Source organism: Acanthopagrus latus, chromosome 15 (genome assembly GCF_904848185.1).
Source record: "Acanthopagrus latus isolate v.2019 chromosome 15, fAcaLat1.1, whole genome shotgun sequence".
Taxonomy (NCBI): Eukaryota; Metazoa; Chordata; class Actinopteri; order Spariformes; family Sparidae; genus Acanthopagrus; species Acanthopagrus latus.
The window spans coordinates 15,932,304-15,952,972 of NC_051053.1; the positions used below are offsets into that span (position 1 = coordinate 15,932,304).

General features: G+C 42.1%; 1 protein-coding gene across 3 annotated transcripts in view; it reads left to right on the forward strand.

The window, feature by feature from the left end:
- The window catches only part of thada (THADA armadillo repeat containing), an 89,879-nt gene that overhangs the window by 32,374 nt on the left and 36,836 nt on the right, over window positions 1-20,669 (forward strand). For 2 of the 3 annotated variants that reach the window (XM_037124359.1, XM_037124360.1), the window contains exons 28-29: window positions 2,044-2,175; window positions 10,669-10,864. In XM_037124359.1, the coding sequence (XP_036980254.1) occupies window positions 2,044-2,175; window positions 10,669-10,864 (328 nt within the window). The remainder of the gene's footprint in view (window positions 1-2,043; window positions 2,176-10,668; window positions 10,865-20,669) is intronic. The other variant, XM_037124361.1, reaches the window with a different exon arrangement.

Genomic DNA, 20,669 nt, shown 5'->3' on the forward strand with positions numbered 1-20,669 from the left:
GTTTATCTCTGAAACTATTTCAGGTCAGCTCCCACATTTCATTCTGCTGTACAGTGATTTGTTGCCGTACATACTGTCTTATCTACACTGCTCTCACTTCCAAAGAAAACAGTTTTCATATGATATTCCAAGTACTTTTCTCTAATTCTTTAAACAAACCTGATGATTTATTTGCCTGAGCACTAACTAAATGCTAAGCTAGAGCTTCAGTTTACTTTAGAGCTTCTTGTGTGTCTCTGCTACTGTGTCCCTTTCGCTGCTTTCTAAAAAGTGGAGGAACAAATAGTTAAGGTCAGAGTCTTGTTTCCACTCTCTTTAAAGAAATGTTCAACAGAAATAACCCTTTCATCAAACCACTGTGTGCTGTAGATGATTAAGGAGTTTCAGGACTGAGGGCAGACATTCATGGAAGACCTCAGTGTGGAATCTGAGAGCGCCATTAAATGCCGCAGCGTCTCTTGTTCATCCTGTCAAGTGTTTCTGCCTCCAGCTGTATCCCAACAAGGCCTAATATGTTTGCAATTGCCCTCTATCTGCCCTCCTGCTGTCTCTCTGACATCACATCCTGTCCCGCTGTGCTGAACTAAACTGTGACACTAAACACATTGGACCAGTAACTAATTGGGCTGCTATTGCATTTCCTATCTTGCAGATCCGAGGCGGTCCCGGTGGATGAGAGTGTGTGTGTGTGTGTGTGTGTTTGTGTTGAATGAAGTAATGAAAAGCACAAGTTGTTTTTGCAGGGGGTCTGTTTCTTCTGTCTGTGTGCTCCGAGATCCTCATGACACACACTTATAAAACACACAGACCTTACACAATCACAAGCCTACACAAGGCTCAACTGCAGGCACTTCCCCCATTGTAAACACTGTTGTCTGATATTATCACCAAACACACTGCTGATAAAGTTTTATTGGTTTTAATAACCAAGATAAAGTGAAAATCCTCCTACTCCCCCAGATGTATAAAACTCACTAAAGGTTTTGGGTTGAGTTGATTTCTGCTCCATTTATCCCTCAAAGAGCCGGACTTTCACAGCAGGACAGGAAAGAATGAAGCTGATGTGAAGGCAAAGCGTGGTCCTTCTCCAAAATAAATACCTGGTACTCAAACATTTTGGTCATTTTCCTGACTTCGTCGCTTGAGTTCTTGTCCGTTTCTCCATTTTTTCCCTTCCTCCTGCCTTCACTGCGAGTGTGTCAGAGTGAAACTGTGAAACCGCTGGCAGAGACGGTCGGTTTCCATTCTGACTCAGTTGGCAGTGACGAGATTTGGACGGAGGAAAAGAGGGAGGTGAAAAGCTCAGCTCAAGGACGGATGAGGAGATGACTGTGTTGGAGTGTGGGTGGTTTTAGAAAGCCAGTGTGTATTAAAGAGCGACGGAGGAATTAAGGGTTATTTTGGTTAGGAATTTTGATTATTAGGTGGTTTTCATCTGTCAGCCACATTTAATCCTGATTCAAAAAAATGGAGAATGGACAAACACACTAGAAGTGCAGCCATTTATTTCTCTTACACTGCCATCGCTACAGTTTTTTTTAATTAAAATAAAATCTGGGACTATAAAGGAATAACTTGACACTGTGGGAAATAACCTCACTTTGTTGCTGAGAGTATGACAAGCAGATCAAATACCATTCTGGTGTGTGCGTACTGAGTATGCAACCAGAACTATCAGGCAATCAGCTTAGCCCATGGAACTCACCGGAAGAAAGCAAACAATATTCCAAAAGTGTCAAACTGTTCATATAATGCAGTGCTATAAAAAATAAAAAGATCGGTCACATTCTTGGCAAAAGTCTTATTGTTTTCCTTGTTTGAGGGTACTGAACTCAACAGAAAGCAAAGAAATCCTCCCCAAAAACCTTGTAGGATTCTAGGGTAAATGCAAAGAGGTCCCAGAGTTAAATATTAATGAAATTACAAATGCACTTCCTTAATCTAAAAAAGGTTCATTCTGCACTACTGTCATCTGGACATTTCAGGTGATAAGGGTTTTTTTCATTGTTTTTAAAGTGTGATGTCTGTGCTGTTTGTGTTCAGTGACAGTGGACAGGTGAAGCTGCACCCCAGTCTGTTCCTGCTGCTGCTGGTGCTCAGTCGGCTCTACCCCTCTCCCATGGATGGATCTTCTTCACCTCTGGGACTGGCTCCCTTCATGCCCTTCATCATGAGGTGGGTGTCAGTGCCACAACATAGAGAGTCTTCATACACCGAGCATGTTAAGTTTTTTCCTCCCTAGGTTTAAAAGCTATTCAATCAAATGATTTAAACTTTCATGTAGAAATGGTTGGCATTTGCCCTCTTGAAAGGTATTTTCCATGTTAGCTTAATATCTGAGATAAGCTCCTTCTTGTGAACTCGCAAACCACATCTATGACCATTACTCAAGTCATATATGACAACATTCTATGCAAATATGCGTAGAGTGATAAAAAAGGTCAAAGGTCAACTTCACTTTGATTCTATACTATTTTGCAAAACCCTTATTCAGCATAACCAAATAAATCTGTATTATAAAAATACCTAAACTGTTCTTTACTGCCCTTCATTGTACTATCTCTAAAAGAACACATATTTATCATACAAATTTGTGAAACAACCTTTAATTTAACCTTCATTCATCTGAAAAAGAATCCGTCTTTAATCAAATGAATAAATAACTTTTTCAGCCTGCTATACAACCACCTGCTCAAAGAGCAGCTGATGGCAGTGATTTCACGCGCCACAGCGCATCAATGTACCAGCGCATATTGATCGGCCACTGATATCTGTGAATGTGATCTTATTTGCTGTTAGGCCAGTAGCTGTCAGCAAGGTAAATATCACCGATATATCTGTGCAACTAATATGCAAATGGTAGATAGACACATACAAATATAAGGCCCACTCAAACTTGTCAGAATATATCCAAACATGTTATCTTACTTAAAATCACAGACAAGATCTCTTTTTTTCTGCCTGTCTTGTAAAGTTTGCTTTGGAAAAGGTTTTGATTGCATTCATTCACTCCACACTGCCACTATGCATCTGTGAGATCACTCCTTCTATCATAAATAAGTTGAAGTAACCCTGGACAAGAATCTTAACCAGGAGCTCGCTGCTGTAAGAGTCCCAGAAGTACAACACGCAGAATGTGAATGGGTGCAGTGCTCTCCCTATCAGCAGCTCCTCCTTTGTTTCATTACTATCAATGAGAATGTGTTTCCAGCCAACTCAGCTGCATCATACAGTGGATATAAAGCGACATTAGCGCAGGGAATGTTCTATCGAATGTAAAAGGGTCACACACCTGCTTTCTCAGCCACGTTAAACCTCTGAAGCAACGTTTCTCTGAACCTGAACTCATTCTAAGAATAGAACAAGCAGCAAGACAAAACACCTGCAGTCTAAACAGGACTGTGTGTGTGGATGTGTGTGTGTGTTCTTTTGTGTTGTTTGCACAGGTGCTTCTGCGTCTTTTATATGAACTCCTCTCTAACATTGTTTCTTTGCAACACACTTCCTAAAGTTGAACTGATGTGTCACCATCCATGATGAAGGCTAAAAACAAGACATTTCTAGTCCGTCTGTGGCTTTTTGTCTGATTCTGTGTCTCAGTGCACTGAGACAAAACACGTGTCTAGTTGGTGTTGTATCCAGCGGGTTTTTGTGTGTTGCTGCTTGTGCCGTCTCGTGTCACAGAGGTTGATTAGATTGCGACTGGTTTTATCTGAACCTCATTGACTGTTTACTCGGGAGTAAACCTTGCAGGCGAATGGGAAACTGTGGTTACAGCCTTCATTTTTTACATTCCTGAGATGGAGAAAGCTACAAATATTATTGGTTCATCCACTTCTGCACCTGCAAACAGATCTGAAGCTTGTACTTCTCACATACATGCCCTTGTGTTACTGTTGTTGTGAGGACCATTGTTAACATAACACATTCACAACCCGCAAACTCCACAACAACATACCTTATCTAAACATTTTACTTTTAATGTTAACCCTATACGTATGTGTATAAAATCCAACGATTGCCGTCTGGGTTGTAGAGCATGTACCCCTACTGAAGAGATTGATGCTCAGTTTTTGAGGTGTAGCTTCTAACATGACCTGACATGCCAGCAAACACAGCTGGTGATGTTTTGTGGATGGAAAGCTGGCAGAGGGGGGAGATAACGTGATCTTCCTCACATGTTAGGTACTCCTGGCACAACTTGTGCTCTTAGGCATACACAATCAAGCAGTGAATCGGCTTGTATGAGGGGAAGACACCCTCTCTACACCATCCCCCAAGATTTAAAACATACCTTTACATGGTAAAACCCTACAAAGGCTTCCATTAGTATGACTAATGATGTTCATCTCCACTGATGATAGTCTGTTGAGCTATGAGCAAGAATTTTGCGCTGTAAGATTAAGTTGTGTGTGTTTTGTTGTGTCTGACTTTGTTTGTTTGTAAGTATTTGGGAGGAGATGTGGGGGTGTGGGCGGGTGGGGGTGGGTGGAGGGCAGCTGGCAAGGACTTTGAGGTTGGAATGCTCCACAGACGGTTTAGATAACAGAACTTGAGTGTGGGTATCTTTTCATCCATGTGTCTATTATTACTGTATGTGTGTGTTGCGTGGTAGATCTCGGAAAGCCCACGCGGGTGATATATTAAGATAGTATTGCATGTGCTTTGTGAATAGAGTTTCTGGCCGTTTGGTTGTTGTTAGGATGATATTACTGATATGTTCTTCTAATGCTACAGCTGACTGAGGTTATTAGATCGAAAAGTTCCTTAACTTAATATTCATATTATGATCGTTTCTCAAGATGTTTCAAGCCACTCTAGCAGCCCAAGAAAAGAGTCAGCTAGTTGCTCAGTGAACTATTTAGACTGACTTGAACTATCTCACTAAAATTGAATTATTTCCAGATATTCATGGTCTCACGAGGATCAGTCCTGATGTTCCTCTGACTTCACCCCTTGCACCACCATGCGGTTGAAATTTGTGGTCTTGAGGAAAATTCTTCAATAACCATCAGATGGTACTATGAAAATGGCTTCATGTGCTCTAATCTCTATCCTAACCCTGCTCTTACTGGTCATTTTAGGATCCCTTCCTAATGTGATGTAATTGATGGGGGACAAACCTTACAGTTCTTTTACCATATAAAAACAGATTTCTTGAGTTTATCTAAAGTTAATATGTGGCTTCAGCAGTGTGGAAGATACCCACTTGATTTGTCTAACTCAAAGTCTGAGAGTCGTAAAATTCCTCCCTAGCGTCACAATCCATCCACTCCAGCTCAGCAAGGAAACACTGTGGAGAATTAAAACATTTTAGATTGAAAAAGAATCTCTTCATTGGCAGTATAAACAGGAGGGAAAATAATGGTGACAGTTGTTTTAAGACAGGCTGGAATCTAACCAGCTCTCAATATTTTGATTTATCCGGGACTTTGTTTGATGACCAGATACATGAAAAGCTAATGACTTCACTCTCAGCCTTAGCTGTACTTTGTGGTTACATCTAATTAGCAAATGATAGCTAACACACCAAACTGAGTCGGTGAACATTGTAGATATTATACCTGGTTAGATCAGCGTGTTATCATTGTTGCCATTTAGGTGCTGTTATGTTTAAATACAGGCTCACAGCTGTTTGCATGGCTGTAGGCTCACATGACCTTTCCATTAGAAATATGGCGAATCATCTTGCAACATTTGTCCCTGTGGTTCATTAACTAAATATGCTCATGAGAATAAAACATGTTTGAATGCGACATTCAGTCGCTGTTGTTGAAAGCATCATTTTGTAGGAAGCTGCGTTCTGTGTGGTTTGGCGCCCCCACAGTGTTGTAAATACAAATCACAGATCTGTAACCATTTGTCAGACATAATGTCGGTGCTTACTACGAGCAAAACTCAACAACAATAACAATGTTTTGTGTTGAGAAATTGTGTCTTGAAGTAAACATGTACCGGTATGTAACGCTGCGATCCTGCCCTCTCACTGATGTTAGCTAGTGGCTGAGACAGAGACACCATTCACCTTATTATAAGACACTGTAGCAGCAGCATGATTTCTTGAAGGTAAAAAAGTTACATCATGATGCTTTAAGAAACACTAACGTTTTCCATTTTATCTCAATGTGACAAACTGTAACCACAGCTTTTTTCAACTAACTGCTCAAATGTATGGATATTATGAAAAAGATCTATGTTTACAGTCGGGTGGCATCATCATACGAGTGTTTTGGAAAGCTTCCCAGAAGAGCCATGTCGTAATATTACCACATGTAACATTTTATGAAGCTGTGACTAACAACCGGGCAAGTTCTCGCTCAGTGAGACACCAAACGCTCTCATCCTGTTTGGCTGAACGACCTTCTGGTCAGAAGGTGACAAATGGAAATTGAAGTGGGGATCACAGAGTAGTAAACGTGAATAGCTGCCATTTGAAGCTGCAAACGTGCACAGTGGACTTGCGCAACCTAACAAAAGCCTTTATTCTTCCAAACCATTTTATTGACAAACTTACCATACTTTTCATTGCAATTCAGTAATTTAGTCAAATCTTTAGATATTTCCTACAACAACTCCTCTCTTGTGGATGTAGTTATCAGGTCAATAACTGGAGGACTGACTCTCTGGCTGACTCTGACTGTTAGTGAAGGTATGCTGCACACACATCCACCCAAATGAAGCCCACATGTTGGAAATGTTAAATATAGCCCAGCTCTAATTTCTTTGGCTCCAGCCGTGTTTCACTTCACCAAGCTCCCATCCCCCGACTCATCTTGCCCAGGCGTGTGCGGACGTGTCTGATGAGGTCGACGACTGTCACCCCCCCACCCTCCTTACCCTCTTCTTTCCCCTCTCCATACGATCTGACCCGGCCACCTCCAAAGATTAAATGCAGCTTAGCTCCTCTTCTGTTGACAGGACGGAGCACCGTGCCTAATAATTTATCCACTTTATCCCTCCATCACAGCACACTGCATTTTATCTTCATACACTCCCACCACCGAGATGTTTTCACATTCCTTCGCTGCCTGGCCCTCGACATGCGTCACACCTGCCTGGATAATGATGAACAGAATGACGGTGATGACGACAAAGAGTGGGAGGATGTTACAGTCAGACTAATAATTAATGGCAGCTTCATTCCAACGTCTTAATATCTGTCGAACAGTTTGTCTTATCAAATGTCTCTCTTTCAGCTTCTCTCCTTTTTTCCCCCTCTCCCTCTGCCTTCATGATTGTGATTTATGCCCCACGATATCCAGTCCAGGCATCTCTCCTCGTCCTCCCTGCCTCACTCCCTTCCTTTCTTTCCTTACTCGTCTTCACCGCCTCATATCTCATTTCTTTTGAAAGGGCACGTTAAACTTAAGTGAGGCTTTGAAAAGGACCACTGTCATTTCCTTTCCAGCAGCAGCCTGCAAAGCATTTTTAATGGTTTTAACCGTCTTGTTTGTGACCAGATTTTTTAACACCACGTATACTTTTATGTGAAAACAGCAGCCATTAGCAGGCAAGGTAACTAAGTACATATATTTAAGTACCGTACTTATACCACAAGGAACTTTTAACTGGTTATGAAAAAGTCTCAGTTTAACACTGAATGATGAATGATTTTGCCAGGTTTAATGTTGGAAGTCATTTTACTAACAGAAGTGTCAAACAATCCCCATTTTTAGCTCCTCCTGTGTGAATATTTACTAAATCTTTCTGTTTTTATAAAATGTTATAATCTGACTGATTTGAGTTTTGGAAGACCTTGCTCTCCGTATGCCATTTTGTTTTTGACAAAGTGTTGTTGGTAGCTGCGACTCAGATTGGAAAAAGCAAGGTTGCAGAAGTTGTCTGTTACTAATATAAATGAAAACAACAGATAGGTGACCCAATAATGAACATAGTCAGTCACCTTCACCTCAATGCCCTGATACGCTCTAAACTGACAAGGACGTGCTCCAAACAACCCGGCAGCTGTGGTGATGTTCATGTTAATGTACAGCGCTTGTCTAAATAGGCATGTTCAGACGTGAGGAGCCTGCGTTCATACATTTTTTTTGTGGATTTGGATGGATGAAGAAATGTATTACATGCAAATTTCGGTCCAGCTGCCAAGTGCCTCCTTTATATACTACCTTGAGGGGGTCGCCAAAGTCAGAAATTGTCCAAATTCTACATATAGACTTGTCACTGTAAACTAAACAATGAGGTGTCAGACAAAAAGAGTTGGGGTCGTAACGTTAAAGACTGATTGTGTGTAACTGTGTCACTTCTTCATGTCACTGTTCAGTGACAGACTGTGTTACTTGTTTACCCAACACGCTGTAGTCTCTGTGGAGGAAACTGTTCTCCCAGTTCTCCCAAAATGAGGCCCAGATGAGTCTCGTCCATGCCAGTCAACAGTCTGCTATGACCCCACAGGGGACGGCCCCGTTTCTAAAATTACACCCTTCCAAACTGTCATTTCCTTTTACAAAAGTGTTTCAATGGGACAAATTAGCACAGATAGTTAACATATGGGCCCCAAATGGAGGCGGGGAGGGGTGGAAAGTGAGGGATGGACATGGGTTTTGGTCATTAGGTGTGTGTGTGTGTGTGCGTGTGTGTGTGAGTGAACGATTGCGAGGGACGTTTGTGCACATAAATTCACGTGTACAACCGCGCAGAGCTCAGGAATGCAAACTGTTGTCTGTGATGCATGTCTGGTCATAGGTGTGTGTGTGTGTGTGAGAGGGAGAGAGGCATGCTCACAGCAGGTGGAAAAGCATTTGTTGACAGTTGACTTGTTGCACAGCCCTCTCTTTGTTTAAATCCACATTGATTTAAGCCATCTCTTATTCTCCCCCCCCCCCCGCCCCCCCCGCCCCCATCTTGGAGCAGGCAGACTATTGGGGGATGTTTTTGACAAATTATCAGCATTATCAGTGCTTCTCCTCACACACTCTATTATTCACTCAGCATGGATAGCACAATGCTGTATGTTTCGAGTCTACGCACAAATCTCACCCTCGCTCTTACCAAAGCCGAAAAAAAAAGCATGGATCCTTTTCATCTCTGCATACCGTTGTAGTGATGGATCAGTGTTTCTTCTTTCTCGGGAAGCATCTGCTGAATTTTCCACAGTGAGGCTGAGCTGCTTGCTTGGCCTCCACTGCCAGCTTTAATGCCATCACACACCCTATAAACAGCCTGCCACCATGCTGTACATACACCTACATCCTCGTTTGACTCCTGCCCTGTATGCTGTGTCCTGTATATACTCTCTATAGACGTGTTGCCGTGTGACTTTCAGGCTGCCTGAGTTCTTTGGCTGAAGCAAAGTTGCACCTAAATCAACAAGAATAGTAGCAGCCGGTTTCACAGGCCTCCTGAATAAATGTTGATGTCTACTGAGATCTTCATACTGTTATATGTAGTTATATGTGCCAATTGCGTGAATGACATTTGTGCACCAAATTCACCTGACCATCTGAAAGCCAGACATTAACTACTGGTGTTAGAGGTGCTGTGTAATGGAAATGTAAAAGATGAATGGTGGGAGTTGTTTATTTTTGCTAATTGTCCCTTCTGGTCCTCCATAGCAAGGGTTTTCGCCTGTATGGATGACAAGGTCAGTCGTTTGGCCCATCACTGTGGTTCACACTGAAATATCTCAACATCTACACTGTCGTTTTAAGGTCAATGTTGAAGACGCCCACAATCTAGCAAAACACCGAAAACTAACAGCTGCTGGCTGTGACCTTGTGTTTAACAGACATGCATGAAAGTGGTATCAATCTTAAAACACGATGTTGATCAACATTAAACCAGAGGGAACTGATTTGTTGTTTTTTTGTAGTTGTATTTTTTTTTTTGCAAATATAGATAAACATGTGCTTAAGATTTCCCCACTTCCTTCACTGGCAGTAGCTCTTTCTCGGCCCCCTTCGGTACGTCTCACCCCTCCTTCTCCTCCCCTCTCCTCATTCAGCTCTTGGTCACGTCCTTCCCTCCTGTCATCTATGGCACTGTTATGACACCGGAGAAGGAAAGACTATCAGCTTGTAAACAAGGTTAATTTTAGTCTGCACTCAGGGTGACTGGCCACATTCTTCATCACCAGCAGATACTGTAAGAGGATTACTGTGTGTGAGAAAAAAACAAAGAGGGAGAGATATCTGTGTGGTTGGGGAAAAAAAGGGGAATAGATTGTTTCCTTGATAGTTCAGTAACGATTTGAAAATATTTAAATTGGATTTTATCAGTCATCTGCTGGCCTGGGAGCTGTTAAAGTTGCGATCCTTTGCAGTAGGGGAGAGAGACAGAGAGAGGGAGAATGATGGAGATGTTACATAACGTATACGTATATAGCGACTGTCCAAAAGAAATAAGTCGTTGGCCGTCATTCCTAACTTGAGTATTTGTCCATGACGTAAAGTTACTGGAGTTAAATATAATGGCGATAATTAATAATAATACACACGTAATAACATGATTTTTCATAACAAAGTTACAGCTATAAAATAAATTGAAGTCTACAGTTACAATAACAACCCATGAGCTGTGATAATGGGAAACCTCATTACTTCCTCCGTTAAGTCAAACATGCGACGTAATGCAAGACTCAAAGATTAAAACAACAACGCAGCTGTCCATGTTCCATGATTTTAATAACTTTCCATGACAATAATATTGCAGCTGTGTGTGTGTGTGTGTGTTCTTCAGATGCGGTCGCTCGGCAGTGTATCGGACCAGAGAGATGGCGGCTCGGGCCCTCGTCCCCTTTGTGCTCGTCACCCAGGTCCCATCCACTGTCCAGGCATTACTGCAGGAGCTTCCCCCTGAGCCCGGACCCAAAATTCAGCACAACCACATCCACGGGACTCTGCTGCAGGTCTGCACCCACACACAGAGCAACGTAAACCAGTACACTCATATATACATAACATATGCCATAACATTCTGGAAGCGCTGTAATCACAAGTCCCTGAAATGACCACAAGCTGTTTACTCAGCGATGGGAGCCTCACGTGGAATCAAACTCTTGTTTGTTGGTTCAGGAATTTACTGTATGTTGCACATAGGTACGTTCTGCTTTCATACACAAATGCTCTGTTATTTTTTTTTCCGGGGCCTTCAGCTGCATCTCATGATCTTCCTCTGTGAGTGGAGTTTACTCATTTGTCACGGATCACCAATCATCTGATAAATATGTTGAATATTTGCTGGTTTGAACATCTCAAATGTAAAGGTTTTGCTGTTTATCTTTGTGATTTATGACAGTAAATGAAGATACTTGGGCTTTTGGACTTGTGGTTGGACAAAGAATTTTGAGGGTGTCACTTTGGACCCTGGGAAATCATGATCTCTTAAAGCATAATGCCTCCATGCCAGCGTTAGCTGGGGCCAGAGGCTGCCCATACATTCTGTTCTTGTGAAGATATCTGAAGAACACTTGGGGGGGGGGGACACAAATGTCCACCAAGACTCCTGGATGAACTGATTAGATATTGGTGGTCAAAAGTCAAAAGTCAGGGCCACATTTTTGGCTAGAACTCAACTTCAGTCATAAACGTATGACAGCATTTTACGCAAATGTCTAGTTTAATGTAGTCGCTGTAGTTCTTGAAGCTCTTCAACTTTATTGCATGGACAGTTGTTTTTAGGTGTCTTTAGGTTTAACAGGATTGAGGAAACATTACAGTCGCTAACATCTGGTTATTGTCTTAAATGTGAAGAGGTAAAATTAGCTCAAATGACGCCTTAGCAGACTCAGGTGTTTTATCAACTACAGCTCCACTTTGCTGTTACACAATCACAACTACCGGTGGGACACACACATTTTTGGCCTCTATCAGGTGCGATGCTTTGACATGCGATGAAGCTAACGTCGTTAGCTTGTTAAAACATCTGTCTACAATCAAGAGTCGCTTGAACACAGTTCATTTAAAGATATTTTTTAAAAAGTAACCACTGTTACATTATAAGTAAATGTGTCCAATTCAGAATATTGACAAAAAAGCCCACACATGCATGATAATTGTGTGGCGTGAAAGTGATATTGGTATCACCTTATAGCTGCTCCGAAGCACAAACTGAACTATAAAAAGCAACCTTGTGCAGTATTTGTATATACAGCCTTTTCTGAGGATTAACTGTCCTCCGTTCATGGATTTATTCAGGTTCAGACATGAAAGCCTTCACAACTGGACTTGAGGTTTTCATTTGACAAAGACATAATATAAAATGTACTTGCCAAAGCAGTTATCAAAACATGTGTATGTGCACACCCTCACAGAGATTGCAGATATGGTGCATGAAGCCTCAGCATGCACACATGCACGCATGCACACACACACACACACACACACACAGTCAGTCCCACACACCCAGTTTCTACACAGAGCCTGTCCAGACAAGGCGGTTATCGCAGGGTAAATACCAGTGTTTAGTTCTGTCATCACACTCTGACAAACACAACCAAACAGTCTGCCGGTAATATCAACACACACGGAGGAGCAGGGGAGAGGGAGTTTCCCCGGCCTTTTATTGAACACCACTGATGGGCTTCGGTGAGGGAGCCGGGGGGTATGAAGCGGTACAAACCGGGCCGAGGGGTCAACACAAAGAATGAAAACTGCACCGCTTCTGCCCTCTTATTGATGGAGCACTTATGGTTTGGTAGCGGTCTGGACTGCAGGGAGGTCCGCTGTGGGATGAAGGCAAAGGATGGAGAGGATGACGAGGAGGAGGAGGAGGAGGGGGGGAGGAGGAGAAGGGGAGGTGGGCCTCTTAAAGGCTTAGAGGAGATTTCAGAAGAAGAGTGGATTTTAGTTTGCATTCCTGTCATGACCGCCATGTGTGGCGCTTCTCCAGATGACTGCTGATCTCTTTCCGCATTTGTCTCCTCAGTTTCGACTCCATCCATTTCCCCTCCGTGTTTCTTTGCTTCCTGTCTCTGCTTTTTCTTCCTTGGTAACTTTTCTTCTGTCTCTTTCTGCTGCTCTGTCCAGTCTTTCTGTCCCGCTGCCACTACTTTTCTTCGTTCACTCTGTCTCGCTCCCTTTCGTATACAAAAGAGTGATATCATATTGTGTGCTGCTCTGTGTAATTTAGTCTTATGCAACAAATGGTGTAACACAAGGCGACTTCTTTGTCTTGTCATGTTTTCTCTGTGTCTCATTTTCACAAGTGTTCCATCTTCCTGTGTGTCATGTGTACTGTATCACAAGCTACCTGTTTTCTGGTCACTGTAGACCGCAACATGAGACACATTCATTTAAACATTTTACTAGATACAGCTTTTTTACTTTTAAGTGCATTCTTACATTTGATGAAAGTATGGTTGTGCTAAATTTGTATGAAGACTGACAAAAGACTATTGAAATGTACTAGACAATGAATGTTCCCAGTCACAGTACACAGTCACATTTTTATCAGTTAGTCTCCCAATTAATTTTTCAGCTAATTGTTTTATCTGTAAAATGTCAAAATATTGGCACAGCCCAAGGCAACATATTGAAATTGCTAATCTTGCCTGACCAACAGTACAAAATGTGAATAAACTCAGTGTGCTATTACAGAAAACAGAGAAAAGCACCAAATCCTCACTTTTGAACCAGGAACAAGCAAATGTTTTGCTGTTTTTTTTTTTGTTTTAATTACTCAAACAACGATTCAATTCAAAACCAAAAATTGCTGATTAATTTGGTACAACTGTCTAATGCAGCCCAAATACAGAATGAACTTAACCTTAACCTTAGCCTTCCAATTCAGTTATTTGTTAATGCTGAAAAGAGAGGGAGCAGCCAAATTATTTTTACACAATTTTTGGAGTTTTGCTACTGCAAATTTCCAGCCGTTTCTATCTCTTCTTTATCAACACTATTTTTTTCTACACATCCAAAAAAGAGGCTGAAGTCGATTCCAGAAGCGTGTATGGGATATAGCACAGCTGATGCCTGCAGCCCTTCCTTGGCTTTTCAATTTCCTTTTTCCTTCCAGCGAAAGCACACCGGCCTGTTTCACCACACACGCTGTCTGTCTAGCTTCACTGGACCTCTGAATACATCCATTCTGTGGGGCAACACAAGAAATAACACATTTTTCCGCACAAATACAGGAATCTTATTAATAACTAATGAGTTGTCCACAAGTGTTAAGTGTTAAATACCTTAAAACTGTGGGGAGTAAAGAATCATTAACAGAATAAGATGAATGTGCCTCTTTATACTGTGGTGTAATGGAAAACCACATACTCATCTTATATTTGAATGCCTCCTTTGGACCTTTAATATATTCGACTTGAACATGCAGTATACTCTGTTCAGTGTTAAGCTTTAATTGTACTGCCAATGCTATGTATGAAAGGCTCTGAACATTTCAGCTTTTTAATTGTTTTACTGCCTTCAACTTGAATGAAGAAGGGGATAATTGTGAGATTAAACACAGTTTCAGTTCCAGAAATCACACATTCAGATAGAAAATATGTGAACTGAGCAAATTGCAATTGATTATTTTCTAATTTCCCAGTGTGTGCCAAACTTAAATACACGTTCAGCAGCTGATAGTTACTTTTTTTTGCTCACTGTTAAGACTTTCAACATGACTTTGACAAGAAACATCTGATTCAAAGGTTTTCATGACAGCAGTCCTGATAGTGTGTGTGTATATCTGTAGGGACCATCTGTAACCAGGCTATAGATAGCAAGCGTGTAGGTAGGTGGGGGCATTACAGAAAAGATGGAGGCAGCCAGCAGTAAGGAGCTGCAGGTGAAGTGGTCTAAACATAGTAAAAGAGAGATAGAGGTATGCAGCGTACGTGTGGAGGGGAGCATCACACACACAAACACTGATAGAGGAGATAGTAGCCACGCAGTGTGTGGAGTGTGTCTAAAATATTCTGCACTCACGTGTAAGGCGGGGAGGGAAGATGTTTAGACTTTGAGATAAATTAACAGACAGAGCGGGAGAGTGTGTGTTCTACTGTGCGTCTGTACACGGACACCACACACTGGCGGTGTGTTTATGCTGAGGTGATGAGGACATTGTGTTTAGCCTTGGGAGATGCCTAATGTATGTTAATATGCTTCATTGTGTGTGTGTGTGTGTGTGTGTGTGTGTGTGTGTGTGTGTGTAACAGGTAGCAGATGTTTCTGCTCGAGGGAGAAATGACTTCCTCTGTTATTGTCAAAGAACAACTGTTAGTGGGCCAAGTGTGGAGCTGGGAACCATCACAGCTATTCAGGCAGCCTGTACCACCCTGCTGACTTTCTCACACACACAGTGAAAATGTCCGAAAACCGCACACAAGAACGTGTTTCCATTCAACCCCACTTCCAGCCCCAGTTCATGCTCCCCAATGGTGCTGTTCTTTGATGTCATCATGTCGAGGAATTGTAGTTGTATGCTGAATTGAACATGTGAATCAGATACGTCTTGATCTTTGCCAGGAGTGATTGATGAGTTATGGCAGAAGGTTGAAGGAGGTTAGTCACACAGTTTGCCTTCCATGCACGTGCAGTTCAACTCTTTGAGTGATGTAGAAAGTTTGAAGATAATAGCTTTTGTGGTATTTCTGTTTCATTGAAAATTGCAAGGCAGCACTGTCTAAAGGAATAACATCTGCCATTGTGCGGTCTCTAGGGTTTAATCGCCCAAGCAGATCCACAAGGACATGGTGGCAGCACAAGGGGAGGGTGCCTGTCATTACAGCATGATGTAGAAGTGTGGCAGAGAGAGCCTGGAAGATGACCCCCCATCCTGGCAGGCCAGTCACTCTTTACACTGGAGACCATCGACAAGATCAATGGCAGGATCTAGACAGATTGATCAATACAAAGGTACATTGATACAAAGGCATAATGACATAATGTTGCCACAAAGCTGGGTATCCACCAGGATCATGTCCATGCAGATGTTCGCAACAAACTCCCAATGACCAAGGTATCAGGAACATGTCAGCGTATAATCTTTCAAGTTCTGAGATGGATCCCAAGATATTTCTCAAGCAATTTGTAAACATGTAGGAGAAGAGACATGGGTAAACCACTTCCAACCAGAGATGAAAGAATAATTGAAACAATGGAAACAGCCAAATTCTCATCAAAGAGAGTTCCCAAGAAACCATAAAAGGGGAGCTTTGTGGGCAAGGTAATGGCTTCTGTTTTCAGATTACAAAGGGAGTGCTGCTGGTGGACTACCTGGAAATGTGTCACACTATTATAGGGGCCGATTATGCTGGTCCCTGGAGACGTCCACAGTTGTGATGGCTGCTTACCACAAATGCAGTTATTCAACAGTTGGGCACCCTCAGCCTTCTACCTCTTCCCCAAGATAAAGGAGCTCAGTTTGTCGCCATTTTGATGTGCATCTCTTTATCATATGATATCATAGCTGCTGTGGACCACTTTCTGGAGGTCCAAGATACAGAAAAAGAATGTCGATCCCCTATTACCCATGATTAAGTGATTAAATGTAGGAGGGGTTGGGAAAGGATTTGAAAAATGTGTGTGCTAGGTTTTCTAAACCTGACTCCTTATACCTTCAACCACCCCTTGTATTATTGACGGACTCGAGTTTGAAGCAGTTGCAGATGGCCTCACTTTGCATAACCACAAAGAGAATCAGAACTTCTGGTGGCTCCAAGATTCTTACTGAACCATCAACATCTTGCCAGAAATACAAATTCCTAATCACAATACCTATTTTCACCTCCCCCTAACAGACCCAGTGGAGTGTTGCTGATCCCACTCATGAATATCATTTTGTTATTTGAACCCTTGAGTTAAAAAAAAAAATGACAATATATCGATCATTTAACTTTGTATGTATAAATAGCTCCAAAATGAGCTTTCATAATTGCGTGTTAACCTGTCCTTGTGTATTATGGGGATCCAATCGACATGTGAGCATCAAAGATTGTTTTCTCCCTTTCTTTCAAACTTTAAAGTGGCCAATGAATAGTTGCCTCTGTTTTTTTCATTAGTTATGCTGCTTTTGTAAATAATTCACTAGTTGTTACCCCTTGACCCCGCTGAAGTTTGGAAAAGAAGTGAATGACTCCTTTTGAGTCATCCAATTGATTTTTCCATGAAATATCAATTTTAGATGCTGTGTGACCAGGCCTTTACAGACAAAGACACTGCAGTATTTTGGGGGTGAAAAACTCTTTGGTCCAGCTAGGTGAGAATCTCCATTAAACTTCAGGCAAAATACGAGATTTTGAATGAAAGTCCTTTGGATGGCCTGAGTAAGGCCCTTGTCTTTTGATAAAGTGTCCTAAAACATCACTTAATTCACTCCAGCATCCCCCAAACCGCTTTGAATACAACCAGAATCAAGCTTAACAAGCCCATCGGATAGACCGGCACTAACCCGACCCGACACCGGACTCCGCTCTCGACACGCGCCAGCAACAGCCCTGGCCCACAACGCCTGGTACAGGCCAGACGTATTAAAGCTGCGGCCGGTGGTGGTTTGAGGACTCGACAGATGTAATCCTTTGTGTATTTCCACAACAGAGGCTAAATGAGACGAAGGAGAAGGAGACTTGAGAATTAAGAATATCGCGGTCTTCGTCCTTCTGGCAGCCGTAATGTTTGTGTTTTTTCCCAAATGCATTCTTCCCTCCTCTCCTCCAATTCCAATAATTATCTTTTGGTCTGTTGTTACGACGGCTGCCTTTGGCCAGTGGTCTGCCTGGGCTTTCTGAGAAAACCCTCAGGGTTCAACCAGTGAAAAATGTGTGGGCCTGCAAATCCAGCCAGCCTGATTTCAATATGACATGAGATGTATCTAATCCAAAGGGATCCCAGGTGTTTGTACAAGTTGTCCAATGTAAGCTAGCAGGGCCACAAAGGAGTCTACGATGCACTGTGGTTACAGATATAGCTCAAGAGTAGCATCACTTGAGGACTTGCCGCTTTATGTATACCATTCTTATCTACGGTCTAAACTGAGTTCCACAGTGCATATTTCTGTTTTCTCATTGCATTCATTGACATAGTCACTATTCACTGTTGTCCTGGTGGTGGTATCATTCTGATTTATAATATGGATTTAAATATACTCCAACCTAATTGCATCATCTACTTGCAGTTCCTCTACAATTTCCACAGAGAATCTTGAGTTGACGACACTGACCTTAACCCATTTTTGTCAGAGTAAGTAAGTAAGAATAACTGTGGACTGCATACTGTACACTCCACATTCTATATTCTGAGATATTTTGTCCAGATTATATTTCATTGTAGTCAGAAGAAAGGCTTGTAGCAGAGTCTACAAATAACATAAAAAAGCCTGAGAACTGTTTCGACTGGTGCATTTTGTCATTTGTTAAATACTAGAAAAATTGAGTATACAGGCTCTGTCATGATGTAACTTCAGTTCAAATTTTGAGATGAAGAAACTCATAGTGAACTGACCCCTGGGAATTAAGTGGTGTTGCTGTAGTGGCTCATATATTCCTGTGGACACTAGCAGGAGCGATGACAAGGTGCTACTGAATGTCACCCTTCCACACACAGTTCATGTTGCCAGTACAAAAATACATTCAAGTCTTTGGACATAATGGTAAAAACAAACAGCTCTCTTAAGGTCAGTTGAGATCCACTTGTAACTTTTTGACAAAGATGTAGTAACACAGCTCTTGCATGCACACACAGACGCACAGCTCACACACCAGTAAAATACTTAGCCGTCACACCCATGTGCCTATGCATATGTAACGGACTGTGTAGAGTGCGTATGTAAGCTTTGTTTGTGCGAGAATACGGCTATATAGAGCAAGAGAGTGTGTTTATGTCTTTTTATATTTAGCCTGTCTTTATTGGGATCTCTTTTTGTCTAATTGGGCGCGTCCACACTTCGCCTAACCTCTATCTGGTTTTATGTGAATGCCGATTTATATGTTTCTTTGTGCATGTGTTTTACTGGACTGAGCCATGAATTGGTGTGCAATTATTTGCACTTGCACTTGCTCTGTTTGTGTTTGCGTGCGTGTGTGTGTGTGTGTGCGTGCGTGCTCGCTGCAGCGTGTGGTCAGTCTGTGGTTGCGGCAGTGGGAGGGACAGCAGGGCAGGCTGATAACAGAGTCTGAAGGGACCTCACATCCACCACCACTATTTTTACCAGGCCCAAAAGAGGAGTAAGGCTTGTTGCAACACACTCACTCAGACAGAGAGACACACACACACGCAGTTAAACGTCTCACCAGAAAACAAGGCGTTTTGATATTTTTCATATTTAGCACTACCGCACCAGATTTTTTTTTTTTTTTTGGCTCCTTGAAGTTGCAGCCCAAAGCTCCAGAGGGGGGTTGATTGTGCTACTTTGGTCATAAATTAAACAGGACGATAGGGAATTAAAACTGCACCAATAAATATATTTACGTTAATTAACTTTCAGCTTATTGTTTTGGTTTGAAGGCCCACATCTTCACTCTTTCTTTCTTCAACCCTGTTTCCAGCAGCAGCAGAGGAATGTTGTCAGCCACAGAAATTCTATGATAAAGCCACTGTACACCACCTGCCCATCACCAAATTAGCTTATGAATTATTTAAAACATGATGAATAGTTATGCTGCTTTCAAGTGAAAATGGGATGACAAAGTGATAGGAGAGCATGCGTCTCCATAAAATTATGTAATTATTGTATTGTAAATCAAATACTGCGTTGCCTTGTGAGGTAACTGGATTTGCTTGATCACCTAATCGTGTGATATAGTGAATCTATCTTGCCATTCTTCGATCTATGAGCCTGTGGCTTAACATAGAGTGGTTGAACCAAGCGACATCCTTTAAGGAACTACCTGCACCTATAGGAGTTAATAAAGTAGGTGTGACAACTAGTGAGAGAAGCTACTGTTCATTTGTAAACAGTGCTGTCGGTTCCTTAAGAGGTCAGCGTATCTGCTATAGCATCAGTTATATCAGAACTGGAGAGTATATGTCATTGTAAGACAAGGGTGGACAACTCTTTCATAATTTAGTTTTGTAGTGAACATGGATGTAAATAATTTAAGTTCCAAACTTTGCAAAAGGCTCATTAGAGGTGATGCATTCTACATGTTTGTTAGGCCTCGAGGATGCACACGGTGTGCTCTGGTGAGTAGCACCGAATGTAAACAGAAACTCCCCTGGTTCACCATTACATGCTGCAAACCTTCTCAAGTTAAATTCACTTGTAGATATACTGAGCATCTTTTAATGTGAGGAGGGACAGATTAGATGAAGAAAGCAGCGCCTACACCAGGTCTCTGAGCTGCTGTCCTGTCATCTCCCATTCATTTGAGCTCAATCCAATTCCAGCTTCTCCTCCCACATGGGGTGTAGTTCTGTGCTCTGTCTTTGAGAGGAGGAACAGGGAGGCAGCATTTTCTATAAATATTCCGGTTTTCTCCATGCCGGGCTGGATTGAGCCGGTTGAGCCTCCCATGCAGGGACTTCCCAGCCCGGTGGATGAGGTGTAGCCATGGAGGGGGAGGACGAATGAAGACATAGGGCACCGATGCTGGAGCCAGTGCTGGCAACCTTTTGATGATCCACCATGTGCTTCTGAATGAGTCAACTAATTTACATAAGTGGATGTAATGGCACCGAACACAAGGCAATCAACACAACGCATGCCAACAACCACTAAGTATCTACTTTGCGTTGCAGGTTTCAACAGCCTGTGTGCAAAAACAGCTGAGGTAGACA